The sequence below is a fragment of the Entelurus aequoreus genome, linkage group LG14, assembly GCF_033978785.1.
Source record: "Entelurus aequoreus isolate RoL-2023_Sb linkage group LG14, RoL_Eaeq_v1.1, whole genome shotgun sequence".
NCBI classification, from domain to species: Eukaryota; Metazoa; Chordata; class Actinopteri; order Syngnathiformes; family Syngnathidae; genus Entelurus; species Entelurus aequoreus.
This window is the reverse complement of record NC_084744.1, coordinates 51,495,853-51,510,926: the sequence shown is the minus strand read 5'-3', so window position 1 is coordinate 51,510,926 and position 15,074 is coordinate 51,495,853. Positions and strand designations below refer to the sequence as shown.

At 40.9% G+C, this 15,074-nt stretch overlaps 1 protein-coding gene across 2 annotated transcripts in view; it reads left to right on the top strand.

The window, feature by feature from the left end:
• Positions 1 to 15,074, top strand: part of fnip1 (folliculin interacting protein 1) — a 142,003-nt gene that overhangs the window by 38,592 nt on the left and 88,337 nt on the right. For both annotated transcript variants that reach the window (XM_062070142.1, XM_062070141.1), the window contains exon 2: positions 12,258 to 12,387. In XM_062070142.1, the coding sequence (XP_061926126.1) occupies positions 12,258 to 12,387 (130 nt within the window). The remainder of the gene's footprint in view (positions 1 to 12,257; positions 12,388 to 15,074) is intronic.

Below are 15,074 nucleotides of genomic sequence, written 5' to 3'. Positions count from 1 at the left end.
CAAAAAAAGGTGAAATAACTGAAAACATGTTTTATTTTCTAATTTCTTCAAAATAGCCACCCTTTGCACTGATTACTGCTTTGCACACTCTTGGCATTCTCCCGATGAGCTTCAAGCACACCTGTGAAGCGAAAACCATTTCAGGTGAGAGAATGCCAAGAGTGTGCAAAAAAGTAATCAGAGCAAAGGGGTGGCTATTTTGAAGAAACTAGAATATAAAACATGTTTTCATTTATTTCACCTTTTTATGTTAAGTACACAACTCCATATGTGTTCATTCATAGTTTTGATGCCTTCAGTGACAATCTACGATGTAAATAGTCATGAAAATAAAGAAAACGCATTGAACGAGAAGGTGTGTCCAAACTTTTGGCCTGTGCTGTACTTTGTTCTTCTACCACTTCTCTTTTGTGTCTGTCCTGATCGGTGTTTTGAGCAAAAACATTGGACTGAAAAAGTCAAATTTGGCTAAAAAAAAATAAAAATAAAACACCAACCAAGTGCATGCTTAAGTTGCACTTATTGACCTTACTGTAGTGTTGTGAGGCTTATGCTGTTGTTGAGCTTTCGCTCACAATAATTTCATTGTAATTGGTCAAACACTGACATATAAAAAAATCTGCATGACTATAACCACCCAATTTTATGACCACATATGGACATGTTAGTGTTTGCAGTTAATAAAGCCACCATTTGGAGTGTCCGCCCTGAGAGCGGTAGGTTGTGAGTTCAAACCCCGGCCGAGTCATACCAAAGACTATAAAAATGGAACCCATTACCTCCCTGCTTGACACTCAGCATTAAGGGTTAGAATTGGGGTTGAATCACCAAAAAATATTCCCGGGCGTGGCCACCGCTGCTGCTCACTGCTCCCCTCACCCCCCAAGGGGTGATCAAGGGGGATGGGTCAAATGCAGAGAATCATTTTGCCACACCTCGTGTGTGTGTGTGTGTGTGTGTGTGTGTGTGTGTGTGTGTGTGTGTGTGTGAGACAATCATTGGTACTTTAACTTTAATTTGTGTGAAGTGTTTCCTTGTAAATTCACATTGAGGTTATTTTTTCCCATGACTATGCTGATTGTTCCACACTTGTGTGTCAGACACACCCGCGCCGCCAATAAAAGGCTATATTTAAGTTCGGCTTCAGTCTGCCCCCGCTCTGCAGCGTGCCCCCGGTTGTCTCCGTTCAAAAGTATGCGGGGATTACCATGGCTGCGTGAAGTGCAGCCAGCAGCCTCAGTGATCGTTACCCAGGATTTCCACTGGATGCGTAGCGGCGGCGGACTCTTTCCGTTCCCATTCGAGTCAGTGTGTTGATTTCCACCGCCGCCCCAACCCCTTGCGTACAGCGGCACAAAATATTCACAGAGTTTCTATATTTTCCAGACTGCACAACAATGCGGGTCAATTTTGCTCAAATCTGCTTGTGTTGGACCGGAAGTCATGCACAAACACAAAATAAAATACTCTGTGTTCATGGCGAATCCTACTATACACTTTGAAACGTCCTAACAGGCGAGGGCGGACCTGAAGTCAACTTGTCAAAGGTTTTCAGACAAAATTTCACCTTGCTGAAACAAAGGCAGTGTTTCCCACACATTCATTTATTTGTGGCGGCCCGCCACGAAAGAATTACGTCCGCCACAAATTAAAAAAAACAATTTTTTTGTTGTTGTCCTGTCCAGCTTCTCAGGCAAATCATATAGTTGATGTAGATGCCCATATAGGCTGTTCAGATTTACTTTACAAAAGAGAAGTGTAGGATACTTCTCTTGTTGCCTTATTTGTATTTGACCACTACTGTTTTCTGTTTATTTGTTACTGACTGTGGCAGGACACCTCTGCCTCTGTTTCACTTTATGTTGCTGGTAAATAATATGGTTGTAGTAGTAGGCTAAAGTTAAATTATTTAGTATGCACTAATTAAAGGGGCAGAGCTTTAAGAGACATTTTAGCTTTTATTTTTTGTAAGAACCACAATTAATAAATATATTTCAGTGAATAACTTATTGTTCAAATCTGTATATAAATATGTACATAAAGTGTTGTAATTATATTGTAAAATGGATGGATGGATGGACGTTTAAAACAAAACTGTTATTATTAATTAGTAAGTATACATTTTTTGAGCCTTTTTAGAGAAAATCATATCATTGTAGTAAATTATGCAAATTACTTGATGATGTCATGGTGACCACGCCCATAGCCCCCACCGCCACAGGTATCTTGGCAGTTTATGGGAAACACTGAAAGGGATAAGGACATGCATATTATGGAGGTCCAAATGCAAAAGAATCATATTACAGGCATATCCTGGACAGCTATTAGGGGACCTATGTCAAACACCAGCCGATACAGGGCCTGGGTAAGCAGGAGTTGAATGAGAAGTGTGTTTATTTACAATGCTTGCCAGGGACGATGTAACTATTGTGTTGTTGCTTGCTACAAATACAAAAAGAAAGTAGTCGTTCGGCCGGGGCGATAACACATTTTGCTCGACAATTAGCTGACTTGCATATAATTGCCAATAAACAATAATATTGCCATTGTTTTTTTTAGACCAAATTAACCACTGATGTAAAGTTAAAGTCCCAACAATAGTCCACACACAATTATCCTCTGCATTTGACCCATCCCCATGTTCACCCCCTGGGAGGTGAGGGGAGCAGTGAGCAGCAGCGGTGGCCGCGCTCGGGCAATCATTTTGGTGATTTAACCCCCAATTCCAACCCTTGGTGCTGATTGCCTAGCAGGGAGGAAATGGGTCCCATTTTTATAGTCTTTGGTATGACCATACCTTCCAGTCTCTGGGCGGACACTCTAACCACAAGGCCACTGAGTAATAATTAGAGATGTCCGATAATGGCTTTTTTGCCGATATTCCGATATTGTCCAACTCTTAATTACCGATTCCGATACCGATATATACAGTCGTGGAATTAACACATTATTATGCCTAATTTTGTTGTGATGCCCCGCTGGATGCATTAAACAATGTAACAAGGTTTTCCAAAATAAATCAACTCAAGTTATGGAAAAAATAAATGCCAACATGGCACTGCCATATTTATTATTGAAGTCACAAAGTGCATTCTTTTTTTTAACATGCCTCAAAACAGCAGCTTGGAATTTGGGACATGCTCTCCCTGAGAGAGCATGAGGAGGTTGAGGTGAGCGGGGTTTAGGGTAGGGGGTAGCGGGGGGGGGGTGTATATTGTAGCGTCCCGGAAGAGTTAGTGCTGCAAGGGGTTCTGGGTATTTGTTCTGTTGTGTTACGGTGCGGATATTCTCCCGAAATGTGTTTGTCGTTCTTGTTTGGTGTGGGTTCACAGTGTGGCGCATATTTGTAACAGTGTTAATGTTGTTTATACCTTACCCCCAGTGTGACCTGTATGGCTGTTGACCAAGTATGCCTTGCATTCACTTGTGTGTGTGAAAAGCCGTAGGTATTATATGATTGGACCGGCACGCAAGGGCAGTGCCTTTAAGGTTTATTGGCACTTCTCCCTACGTCCGTGTACCACTCCGTACAGCGGCGTTTTAAAAAGTCATAAGTTTAACTTTTTGAAACCGATACCGATAATTTCCGATATTACATTTTAAAGCATTTATCGGTCGATAATAAAGGCAGCCTGATATTATCGGACATCTCTAGTAATAATGCATGTATATCCCTTCAAAATGCAATAAACTTGTATTTCTCGTATATCTTAACACTGTAATTGGAATGTCAACATTCAAATCCCCTAGTAAAATGGAACCAACAAATAACAATAAAATATATTTTGTCTCTTCGCAAAATTTTGCACTTGAATAAAAATCACAACCAAAAAGGAATAAAATAGTTTCTGTCTCTGTTTGTAAAGGCCCTCAAATATACACAATTTAAAACAATAAATAAAATGGCTAAATAAAGTATTGACAAACAAAGTTGCACTTGTTTAACATGTAGGCAGAGGTAGAATTGTACATGACTTAACTGTCAAGTTAGGACCTTGGTAAAAAAAAAAAAAAAAAGGTGCAAAGTAACAATCTAAACACTGGTATAAGCAGATCATGTATTAACAAGTCCTATGCAAAAAAAACAAAAAAAAACCTTAGTCTGGTAGAATCATCATGGCCTGTCACCATGACAAATGGCTGTCAAACATTTGCAGTGCTTTTGAAATGCTTGTTTTTCAACAATATCAAATGGCAGCGTGCATGTCTTCGGCAATGTGGTGAATGAGCTCGCTTGTTTGCGCTGACTTTGTTCACCCAAGACAAAGTGAGTGTGGGACTGTCAGGTGGTTGGGTTTCAAGTGGTCGTGCAGGTTTGTCGTATTTGAGCACAATCAGCAAACCTTCTCCACGGTGTTTACAGGCTCATCATGTTCCCAAAATGTTAGGTCAAATATTCCCACACTGGTGCGGTGGCATTTGGATTTGTGATCATTTTGTCGATGTTTACTACTATGTGTGTTGGTTCACAGGCTAACTTGTTGCACTGTGTGACAGGGTTTCTCCCAGCTTGCCAATATACATGTGGCGATGGGGGTGTTGCTAGGGGTGTGTTCGATGGTGACGTCTAGGGATGATGTTTGATAAGAAATTATCGAGTTCGAGCCTTTTATCGAATCCTCTTATCGAACCGATTCCTTATCGATTCTCTTATCGAGTCCAGATAGGTTGTTGTATATGGAAAAAAACACACAATATTTGGTTTAACAAATCACTTCCAGTGTTTCCCACACATTCATTTATTTGTGGCGGCCCGCCACAAAAGAATTAAAGCCGCCACAAATAGATTTTTCGGCTTTTTTATTTATTTATTTATTTTTTTTAATTTTTTGTCCTGTCTAGCTTCTCAGGCAAATCATATAGTTGATGTAGATGCCCATATCGGCTGTTCAGATTTACTTTACAAAAGAGAAGTGTAGGATCAAGATTTTTGGAGCTCTTTGTTCAGTGGATCAGATGTTTGATGAAGCTCTGTGTCTAACTACCACCACTACTGTTTTCTGTTTATTTGTTACTGACTGCGGCAGGACACCTCTGCCTCTGTTTCACTTTATGTTGCTGGTAAATAATATGGTTGTAGTAGTAGGCTAAAGTTAAATTATTTAGTATGCACTAATTAAAGGGGCAGAGCTTTAAGAGACATTTTAGCTTTTATATTTTTATAAGATATATTTTTTTATAAGAACCACAATTAATAAATATATTTCAGTGAATAACTTATTGTTCAAATCTGTTTATAAATATGTACATAAAGTGCTGTAATTATATTGTAAAATGGATGGATGGATGGATGGACGTTTAAAACAAAACTGTTATTATTAATTAGTAAGTATACATTTTTTGAGCCTTTTTAGAGAAAATCATATCATTGTAGTAAATTATGCAAATTGATCGATGATGTCATGGTGACCACGCCCATAGCCACGCCCCCACCGCCACAGGTATCTTGGCAGTTTATGGGAAACACTGACTTCACATTCTCTACTGCTCGCTACTATAGTATTACCATATCTGAGTTATTGTGCAGAAATGTGGGGAAATAACTACAATTGTGCGCTACATTCGTTAACCGTGTTACAAAAAAGATCAATTAGACTGATACATAATGTTGGATATAGAGAACATACAAACACTTTATTTATTGACTCAAAAATATTAAAGTTTGATGATTTGGTAAAATTGCAAACAGCTAAAATGATGTGGAATTAAATGATGGAATGGATTAAGTAAAAAAGTTCAACATTGTACTGATATGATCCCGTTTAATAGGTTGTTCAAATGAATAGTGCTTACAAAGTACAAAGAAGAAGAATTATGAGAAATACTTTCAACCTTGTTAAAAATAAGATATTCTTCGCACCTGTTGCTCATCAGAGACTCTATTTAAGCCTGCCTTTTCCGGTCACTCGTTGTGGCTTCATTGTTTGCATTTGCAACATTTACGTTGGCATTCTGGTTTTCGAGGTCATGATTCCTGTGATAAGTTACCTTAGCTTCTAGTATTCCTGTGCTAAGTAAGTTTTTGATTTAGCTTCTCGTGCGAACGGCACGCTTTCCTTTTGTTTCGTTCCTGTCTGTTGTAGTGTGTATGATTTATGAGAAATAAATCATCTCCTACCTACACGCTTTCGTCTGGAGCCGTCAGTTTTGCGTCCCGGGAGAACGAACCGCCGCACCCCTCCGTGACAAATGACTGAGCTACGTGACGTCATTTCTTGTGATGTCCCACGGGGCACTTATTGTCGGGACGGGATTCGTTCCCAGGGATTCGAATAAAGAACCAACTCTTTTTCTTTAGTATAGTGGTCTCGATAACGGGTACCGGTTCTCAAAAAGGGATTCGAGTCTGAGGACTCGGTTCTTTTCTTATCGAACAACCGGGAAAACCGGGTTCGAGCATCATCCTTAGTGACGTCATCATATAATTTGCATAATTGGTGATGGTGCATATATATTTTTCATTGAATGCTAAAAATAATTTACATACATTTAAAAACAATTCTGTTATTGTATTATCAAGGTGCACTTAAAGGCCTACTGAAACCCACTACTAGCGACCACGCAGTCTGATAGTTTATATATCAATGATGAAATCTTAACATTGCAACACATGCCAATACGGCCGGGTTAACTTATAAAGTGCAATTTTAAATTTCCCGCCAAACTTCCGGTTGAAAACGTCTATGTATGATGACGTATGCGCGTGACGTCAATCGTTGAACCGGAAGTATTGGTACCCCATTGAATCCAATACAAAAAAGCTCTGTTTTCATCTCAAAATTCCACAGTATTCTGGACATCTGTGTTGGTGAATCTTTTGCAATTTGTTTAATGAACAATGAAGACTGCAAAGAAGAAAGTTGTAGGTGGGATCGGTGTATTAGCGGCGGACTACAGCAACACAACCAGGAAGACAGAGATGGATAGCAGACGCGTTAGCCGCCCAACTCACCTTAACTTCCTCCATCTCGCCGACCGCATCTGTGATCGTCCTTCGTCGCACCGTCGATCGCTGGAACGCAGGTGAGCACGGGTGTTGATGAGCAGATGAGGGCTGGCTGGCGTAGGTGGATAGCTAATGTTTTTAGCATAGCTCTGTGAGGTCCGGTTGCTAAGTTAGCTTCAATGGCGTCGTTAGCAACAGCATTGTTAACCTTTGCCAGGCTGGAAAGCATTAACCGTGTATTTACATGTCCCTGGTTTAATAGTATTTTTGATCTTCTGTCTATCCTTCCAGTCAGGGATTTATTTCTTTTGTTTCTATCTGCATTTGAGCCCGATGCTATCACGTTAGCTCCGTAGCTAAAGAGCTTCGCCGATGTATTGTCGTGGAGATAAAAGTCACTGTGAATGTCCATTTCGCGTTCTCGACTCTCATTTTCAAGAGAATATAGTATCCGAGGTGGTTTAAAATACAAATCCGTGATCCACAATAGAAAAAGGAGAAAGTGTGGAATCCAATGAACCCTTGTACCTAAGTTACGGTCAGAGCGAAAAAAGATTCATCCTGCACTGCACTAAAGTCCTTCACTCTCACTTTCCTCATCCACAAATCTTTCATCCTGGCTCAAATTAATGGGGTAATCGTCGCTTTCTCGGTCTGAATCTCTCTCGCTGCATTGTAAACAATGGGGAAATGTGAGGAGTCCTTCCTCTGGTGACGTCACGCTACTTCCGGTATAGGCAAGGCTTTTTTTTTTTTTATCAGCGACCAAAAGTTGCGACCTTTATCGTCGATGTTCTCTACTAAATCCTTTCAGCAAAAATATGGCAATATCGCGAAATGATCAAGTATGACACATAGAATGGATCTGCTATCCCCGTTTGAATAAAACAAATTCATTTCAGTAGGCCTTTTAAAATCTTTTTTTTCTCCCCTCAATAATCGGTTGATCCCATGACTATGCTGATTATTCCACGTGTGTGCCAGGGACACACCCGCACTGCCAATAAAAACCTATATTTAAGTTCAGTTTCAGTCTGCCCCGCCCGCCAGTTGGCCCCCATACATCTTTACAAGCGTCTCCCCTCGAAAACACGCAGGGATTATTTCGGCCGCGTAAAGTGTTTCCCTCCAAAGTACGCAGCGACATCCTTCGTTGTGCTATCACTTGAGGCACTCCAATAAAGCAGCTAATTGCCTAGCAACAGCAGCCCTGAACCAGAGGCCGCCGGGGAAAAAAAAACGCCTCTGCGTTTGTTTTTTGAACAAACGCGCAAGCAGCAATATCACTCAGATGATTAGTTTGTGTTGTCCTTTTTTTGTTGCTTTAGAAAGGACTTTCTTTTTCTGGCGATAGCGGGGCCTCGTTCTTTACACAAACGCTCTTAGGCCCCTTCTACACTAAGGTTATCCGGGGGTAAATCCCACCTAACCTTATCCTTGTCCACACACACACACCAATCAACCAATCCCCAGGTGCATGTCTTTGGAAGTGGGAGGAAGCCGGAGTACCCGGAGGGAACCCACGCAGTCACGGGGAGAACATGCAAACTCCACACAGAAAGATCCCGAGCGCAGGATCGAACCCAGGACCTTCGTATTGTGAGGCAGACGCACTAACCCCTCTTCCACCGTGCTGCCCGGTCTGGTTAAGTGTTCATGACAAAAACATGATTCCCGTAGGAAAGTTGGCTTTATTTTAGGGACGGCGTGGCGCGGTTGGAAGAGTGGCCGTGCCAGCAATCTGAGGGGTTCCTGGTTCGATACCCAGCTTCTACCAACCTAGTCATGTCTGTTGTGTCCTTGAGCAAGACACTTCACCCTTGCTCCTGATGGGTCGTGGTTAGGGCCTTGCATGGCAGCTCCCACCATCAGTGTGTGAATGTGTGTGTGAATGTGGAAACAGTGTCAAATAGCTTTGAGTACCTTGAAGGTAGAAAAGCGCTATACAAGTATAACCCTTTTACCATTTACACCTGTCGTTTAAGACCCCCTCCGTCCGCCGGCGCAACGCGACCTAGTATGCATGCGTGGAAAATGCGCAGTCATAGTCACCTCCAGTGTTGCTTTGTGTGCGAGTTCTTAAATGTAACTTATCTGAACAATATCCAGTGTTGTGGTATTTCAATTAACTGGTATCCAGTGTGCTGTGGGGCCCTATTGTAGTGGGGCGGTATAGCTCGGTTGGTAGAGCGGCCGTGCCAGCAACTTGAGGGTTGCAGGTTCGATCCCCGCTTCTGCCATCCTAGTCACTGCCGTTGTGTCCTTGGGCAAGACACTTTACCCACCTGCTCCCAGTGCCACCCACACTGGTTTGAATGTAACTTAGATATTGGGTTTCACTATGTAAAGCGCTTTGAGTCACTTGAGAAAAAGCGCTATATAAATGTAATTCACTTCACTTCAATCATACCTGAGACATCATAAATGAATCAAATATTTAATGGACACGTGAAAGTAAACAATGTGATAAAGAACATTTTACATCAGTCAATCTAGGGATGTAGATATCTGGTCAGTTCACTCCTCACTCTTTTGCCTTCACCTTCATTGTCCATTTGATTTTGGTGACTTTATATCAGGGTATCCAAACTTTTTCCACTACAAATTTAAGCAAGCGGGGGCCATTTTGATATTTTTCATTTTCAAACCTTAACAAAATATATGGATTTTTTTTGTTTTAACGTTTAGGGCTCCCGGGGACCATAAAGGTTCTCTGTCATTAAAATGTAAAAAATAAGTCAAATTATTATTATTTTTTATTTAAAGCTTACAGTAAATTTCTATATCAACTTCAGTTTGATATAAAGTAAAAAAAAAAAAGGTTTTATGCCTTTTCTGTCAAAGACAACTTTGTTTTTTTTAGTAAAACTGAAATATGCAGTATTTAGTAATTACAGCCCTAATAGATCAATAATGCAGGACACCATTGATTTTAATTCTTTAATATTTTTGAGTAATCACAGTGAAATGTTAAATGAAATCCTACTAAATATATTTGGGATCCAAAAAGTCCCCCACTCATAAAGTGATACATTTTTATTAGTTTTTTTTTACTTTTAACACTTAAATTACGAGATCAACTTAAGATATATCTGTCGATTTTACGTTTGAACTATTATTTTGTTTGTATTATGCTCTTTTGTCAAATAAAACGATGTTTTTTTATGGCAACCACACAATATATGCAATATTTTTTCCACATAAAACATTTTAAAGTGATATTTTTTAAGTAATAATTCATTATAACATAGATTTTTAGTCTTTTTTTTTTTTTTTAGCAATGGCAAAAAAAGAAAAATAAACAAAGACAAAAGAAAAATAAACTGCCTGCATGGCAGCTTTGTGTCAACATTGCAACTTTTTCTTGTTAGATTTCACCTCATTCCACTTTTTAAAAATGTTTTTTAAAATGTTTGCAATATTACCAATTTTGCAATTTTTGCAGAATGTGTGGCGGGTCTGTAAACAATTAGTTGCGGGCCGCAAATGGCCCCCGGGCCACACTTTGGACACCCCTGCTTTATATACTCTGGACCTAGACGTTGAGTCCACGGCATACATGGCGGACAATAACTGATACATGTTGAAGAGGTTCATTTAGCCTACTAATGTGTATTTATAAATGATTGATTTATATAGGCTAGTAAGGTAAAGTTTTGTACCTGACAAGTTTCGGCTACCTTGCTTCTGCAGCCTTTACCTTAAAACTTTACTTTACTAGCCTATATAAATCAACCATTTATAAATAACTGATACAGTGTGCTTTGCCAGTCCAAAACCATTTGCCGTTTTCCCTAGTTAGTCTTCCCTCGACGGCCAGGTAATACAAAGCACACGCTACCTTTTTTATCACATCCACGGTAGCCCGCATTCTCGTTGTCTCTCCTTCGACAAATGGACAAAGTTTTTCGGCAAGTAGAATCACAGCTGACCTGGACATTGGAAAGTTCTCTTGCCGTCTGAGAAGTGTCGTATCCCAAATAGCTGCAATCGCTTTCTCTTAAGGTATTCATGTGTGATTTCCACAAGCGTCTGTACAGACGGAAGGGGAAACACGGGCATGTCTGGATGACTCGCCTCCATATTTCCAGTGGTTAGCTCCGAGTTATGAAACCGCTTTATTATAAAGCTGGCTGTGGCGCCTTCTTTCTGGCGTCACTCTTTTTGTAAACGATCAATGAGTCCATAGAAAGCTAAGAGCTGGAGATTCAAGAAACGCACGGCGCACTTACCCTTGTAAAAAAATTGTCCGAGGAGGGGAACCTTAAACGATAGTTTAGTGTGGCCGAAACGGGGCTTAGGCTAAATAATTATTCGTTTAAGGCAGGGGTGTCCAAACTTTTTCCAGCAAGGGCCGCATACAGAGAAGTTGAAGGCTCTAGGGGCCACTTTGTACTTTTTTGTACATTCAAGACCCGAAAACCTCTTACATGCCAGTTATTATTAGTTTTTTTTATTTTGCATGATTTCCTGTCCAGCGCTCTTATTTTTTGTTCCACGTCCTTTTTTTCCTCCATTTGCTAGCTGAGCGCTGGCGCCGTCACCTGTCCCTGGTTGCCAATCAGGATGCTTTTGGGGACTGGATTATTTTGCTTTGTACCCCAACGTTGTACCTTTTGCACTTCATACGTCTCTTTTCCATTTGTGCACCTGCCTTTCTCTGGTAAAGAAGACTTATTTTCTGCACTTGCCTGCCGTCTCTGCACCCCGGAGTGCCTAACGTAACAAAAACTGATACAAAGTAGTTGAATCAATTATTCTCATTATTTAATTATTTATCAATATTAGTATGATTATTACATTATAAGGCTTAGCACACTCAAAATCTTACCAATATCATTCTTTTCTGCACTTGCCTGCCGTTTTTGCAACTACATAAAACGAAACGTAACAAAAAACTAATACAATTTATTTCAATCAATTATTCATCTTATAATTAGTCTTTATCAATACTTATTATTATTAATATTTAGCTTTCGCAAACTCTACATCTTACCATATCTTGCAAGAAATGTGTACATATGTTCATCAAACACCATGTAAAAGACGCACAGGTTAACAGCAATTTTGGTTTTCAGGTCCCATTTTGGGGGAATTTGGTCTGGTTCCATTTTTCCTAAGCACAAATTGTATTTTGCCGGTGTCGCGGGCCAATTAAAAACGAGCTGCGGGCCGCAAATGGCCCCCGGGCCACACTTCGGACACCCCTGGTTTAAGGGGTTATCCGGCTTAATGTAGACATAGCCTTCGGAATATGTGAGATGTCATTGGAATATTTTGTCGCTAACGACCCACTTCTTTCTGTGTACAGCTGGCCCGTCCCCCAGCTGGAGCCCAGTCACATCAGACTGATTGTCTATCAGGACTGCGAGAGGCGTGGCCGGAACGTTCTCTTCGACTCCAATGCCAAAAAGAAGAGCGCGGAAGACTCCCATCTCACCGTGAGTCACATGCTTTCATTTATGGCCGTTTACGGCCTGTGTTCTTTTTGCATCACATGACCACAACTATCATAACCTGTATGCTCCTCAGGAATACTTTTTTTTTTTTCCCTTTCAAAACAAAGTTGTCATTCTGGTTGTTTCGCCTATTCTGCTCAAGCCCCGCCCACTCCGCCTCTCTCACCTGTGCCCTCACATGCTCGTGTCACAAGATCACCAAATGTCTCACCGACACTGTGATCAATGTTTGCACTTTTTACAGCATTTTATTTGGTGCCAGTGCTGAATACTCAATGGCCGCTCCCTTTTTGCTCCATATCTTTGCGACTTCCTGTCACCTGACCACTGTAAGCCAACCAGCAGGTAATGCATGTGGTTGGTTTAGAGCAAAACTCATTTTAGCTCAGGGGCGGTGTGGAGGAAAATCTATTCCAGCCTGGGCCGGACTGGTAATATCACGGTATAATAACTTAAAAATAAAGACAACTTCAGTTTTTTTTCTTTGTTTTACTTTGGCTGAAAATATAACAAGCACATTCTGAAAATGTACATATTACAAATATTCCTCTTGGTAAAACACGTCAAGTTAGTTGAAAATTCTGAATAAAATATTGGTGCAGTTTCAAAAACACCGGGAAGAACACAATGAACTTAAACTTTGTCTCAGTATATTTACAAGGCCATTAAACTTTAAGAACTTCCTGTTTAGCATTCTTAGACTTAGACAAACTTTATTGATCCACAAGGGAAATTGTTCCACACAGTAGCTCAGTTTCAAGACTAAAAATGTACCACAGTAGCAGTATAACATATATGTAATATTTACATATTTTATATACAGTATATAACATGTACAATATATAACAAATACCAATTACCATGTACAATATTACAGTATATGTAACAGCTGCAGCAAAAAAAAAAAATCTCATGTTGGCAGTTCACCATTAAAAACGTATTTGGAAAAATAATCAAATTCTTCCTCAAACCGCCGCGTTGGTGACATCCACAACTGCCACAACACATGTATTTATCATCATTCAAATGTTACACTTATAATACAAACAGAACAATTATCAAAAATGACACCATAGCCGAAATCAAGGTAACATGACTACAAACTTGACCAATGCGAACATGCTAGATTTAAGCAATAAAATAAAATGAAACTGTGGGAGGGGGGTGTGGCCTGCGGGCCTGCAGCGAAGCGGGGTGTGCCAGGACCGGCCTCGAAATCAGCGACAGATGCGTAGATGGTCCACCTGGGCCGGTTGTCTAATCACCCGTCGCTCTGTTAAAAGGCAGCAGCCGGGAGGAGAGAGTTGTTGGAGCTGGAGTAAAAGCGAGAGCGAGCCTGAGACAGACACAAAAGACAATTGCTGGAAAGCAAGCCACAGAGTTTATAGGAAAATAAAACTGTATTGTGAACCTGAACCGGGCTATCATGTCAGTGCTTGGTGGTCCGAAGAACCCCCTGGAGGGCAACTTCCACAGGACAAAGAAATGTAGAAACACACATTTTTTCAACAGAGTTCAGGGTGCGCATCGCACCGTCAACCAATTCTCTAACAACAAAGATGATAGTCATGTCTTTGCATCTTACCGTTTTGTTATTTTAACCGTCGATTTGAGTCATGTTGACTTAAGTCTTTGCATCTTACCGTTTTGTTATTTTAACCGTCGATTTGATGATTTATAATGGAATAAGTTATTGTGCGTTGTTTGTGCGTCTGCCGCCGCCTGCTGCCAGCCACAACAGGAGCAGCTGATTGCTCGCACCTGCGCTGATCGCAGTAGCGGCAGCCAATCCAGAGGGCGCTTAAAGTCAGCTGACACGTCAGTGTCATGTGTGGCGTGGGTTACACTTAAATTGCTATTGCGACATCCAGTTGTCACATTTAGAACAGCGGTTTCTTTCATTAAAATATTGCAGCTCATTTTATACTTGACGGAATAGGGCCTTACTTTGGACACCCCTGGTTTAGAGGAAAAGAAATGGATGACGCGAGGAAGGAAAAAGGCAGCGTAGAAGATGGTTGATGTGGAAATGTTCAGACCGGTAGGAGGGAAGGCGATGATCGCTGTGCTGCACGCTCACCAGTTCATGAAAGAGTCATATGACTTAGAGTCACATGTTGCGGGCCTCTGTGTACACACACACACACACACACACACACACGTACGCATTCCACTGAACAAGCTGCCGAGTAAAGAATCACATGATTCAGGGTGCTTTCAGCAGGTCTGTCTGCCGTGTATCTTTTTGGATGTGTTTTTCATGTCTTTACAGAACATTACATTAGATTGCATTGTGTACCTTTCTAACACAACCATACTGTGTGTCACAGGCAGTGTTTTCATACAGGTGGGAATTAGAGATGTCCGATAATATCGGACTGCCGATATTATCAGCCGATAAATGCTTTAAAATGTAAAATCGGAAATTATCGGTATCGGTTTCAAAAAGTAAAATGTATGACTTTTTAAAACGCCGCTGTACGGAGCGGTACACGGACGTAGGGAGAAGTACAGAGCAGTTGCGTCCCCCAGTCATACTTGCCAACCCTCCCGATTTTCCCGGGAGACACCCGAATTTCAGTGCCCCTCCCGAAAGTCTCCCGGGGCAACCATTCTCCTGAATTTCTCCTGATTTCCACCCAGACAACAATATTGGGGGAGTGCCTTAA